This window comes from Cynoglossus semilaevis, chromosome 11 (genome assembly GCF_000523025.1).
Source record: "Cynoglossus semilaevis isolate Cse_v1.0 chromosome 11, Cse_v1.0, whole genome shotgun sequence".
NCBI classification, from domain to species: Eukaryota; Metazoa; Chordata; class Actinopteri; order Pleuronectiformes; family Cynoglossidae; genus Cynoglossus; species Cynoglossus semilaevis.
This window is the reverse complement of record NC_024317.1, coordinates 4,631,083-4,632,851: the sequence shown is the minus strand read 5'-3', so window position 1 is coordinate 4,632,851 and position 1,769 is coordinate 4,631,083. Positions and strand designations below refer to the sequence as shown.

General features: G+C 38.1%; 1 protein-coding gene across 1 annotated transcript in view; it reads left to right on the top strand.

Moving 5' to 3' along the window:
* Positions 1 to 403: 403 nt before the first annotated feature.
* Positions 404 to 1,769, top strand: part of LOC103386005 (calcium-binding and coiled-coil domain-containing protein 1-like) — a 5,240-nt gene continuing 3,874 nt past the window's right edge. The window contains exons 1-4 of the mRNA XM_025060320.1: positions 404 to 609; positions 830 to 1,042; positions 1,119 to 1,267; positions 1,353 to 1,422. Coding sequence (XP_024916088.1) covers positions 430 to 609; positions 830 to 1,042; positions 1,119 to 1,267; positions 1,353 to 1,422 — 612 coding nt within the window. The 5' untranslated portion in view covers positions 404 to 429. The remainder of the gene's footprint in view (positions 610 to 829; positions 1,043 to 1,118; positions 1,268 to 1,352; positions 1,423 to 1,769) is intronic.

Sequence of the window (1,769 nt, the reverse complement as noted above, 5' to 3'; positions counted from 1 at the left end):
AAAAAATAAAATTTTTCTTATTTTAGTAAAATTCTAATACATTTTGACCAAAATTTATGTAAAATTATTTTTAAAAATTGTATCTTTTCCAAATATACAGAATTTGTTTATCAAAGATTTTAATCAGAATTTTTCAAGATCTGACCAAAAATTAGGGTTTTGCCAAAAAATGTATGCCAAGATCCAACTTTTTCCATGATCAAAACAAGATCTTAAACTTCAACTATTAGGGGTATTCGTTTGTTTATTGGTTTAATTAGCCATAAAACAAAGTACAGGCAGCCAGTTTAAATGACATGCAACTTTTTGTGTGGTACTACAGAAGGTAAATAAAAACATGTCCAAATGTGTACTTGAACGTGTACTTCAATACCTAAAGTCATTTTCTCCATCCGTATTTTCACAGCATATTACCTGCCTCGTCCCAGTATGGCGGAGTACCAGTTTGTGTACGTGGACAAGACAGAACAGGTGTGTGCCTGCAGCCAAACCTTCACCTTTTGTAATCCTAAGCCACTAGAGGAGCTGGAGACTCTCAAAGAGGAGCGAGAAGAGGAGGATGGAGAGGAGGAGCTGCTCCTGGTGGTCTCCAGGGCCCAGCTGCTGCAGGTAAAGAAGAAAATATCCTGCAGTTAACTTTGCATTGCATTGTTTTAAGTTTCATTGTATTTTAATGGCATGTTAACCATTGAGCCTATGGGGCTCAGCACTGTGAATCATGAACCTCACAGCACATCACTGCCCCCTATCTGTGTAGTGGTACTTTCTGCCTCACTCTGTAATTTCTGTGCACATCAGCTCTCTGTTATATTCCCTCTATTGTGAACAGAGTCGTCTAGAGGAGAGCTCAAAAAAACAAACTGATTTACAGCAGGCTCTGGACGCGGCTGAACAGGAAGCAAAGAAGGAGAAAACAAAAATCAAAATGTTGAAGACGGAGTGGAAGAGAGAAAGAGAGCAAATGAAGGGGGAGATTCTGCAGCTCAGAGAAAAGCTGAGACATAACAGTGAGCTGACAGAGGAGACTGAGGGAAAACTGAAGGTAGGGATTTGTCATGTTTTTACTCAGTTTTCCTCTTTCAGATTTTTTTAAAAACTTTTTTGCCTTTTTTTAAAAGGATGTGCGATTTAATCAAGAAAGTCTTACCTGTGAGTTGAGTAAACTTGTGGCTCAGGCGGCAGAGAGTGAGCAGAGAATCAAAGATCTGGAGGGTGAAGTCAGAGTCTTGACTGAAGAGAAGGACGGGGGAACCATGGAGCTGGAGAGGCAGGTGTCTGACACCAGCACTGGCTCAAACATGTCTGTCTTTGGTTTTAACTTGATTTTGATCTGCTGTTCCCACGGCTCACAGACTGAAGGACAGATTGAAGAAAATGTCAACTCAGATGAAACACAGTGAAGAAAAAAGAAAGTCTCTGCAGGTACAGGTTGAGAGTCATCTCTAATGTGAAACAATTAAACTATTTTTCAACTCTCAGCTTGAGCAACCTTAAATTAAAATGGCAATTAGAATTATAGAAACCTGTGCAACAATCCCGACATATTCTTTATAACCACATTCATGTCCAGCAGGTGGTGCTATTAACTCAGGCAAACTGTGTGCTGGTGCAACATTTACGTTATTTTATAATTTTTTTTCTATTGGTTAAAACAGTTTTCATAAAAAAACTGTAATACACATATAAAAACACAACATTTTGTCTAATAAAGTCTAATAAAACCTACTTTCTAGAAATATCAATATCCAATTTGGAACCTTTGGTTTTAC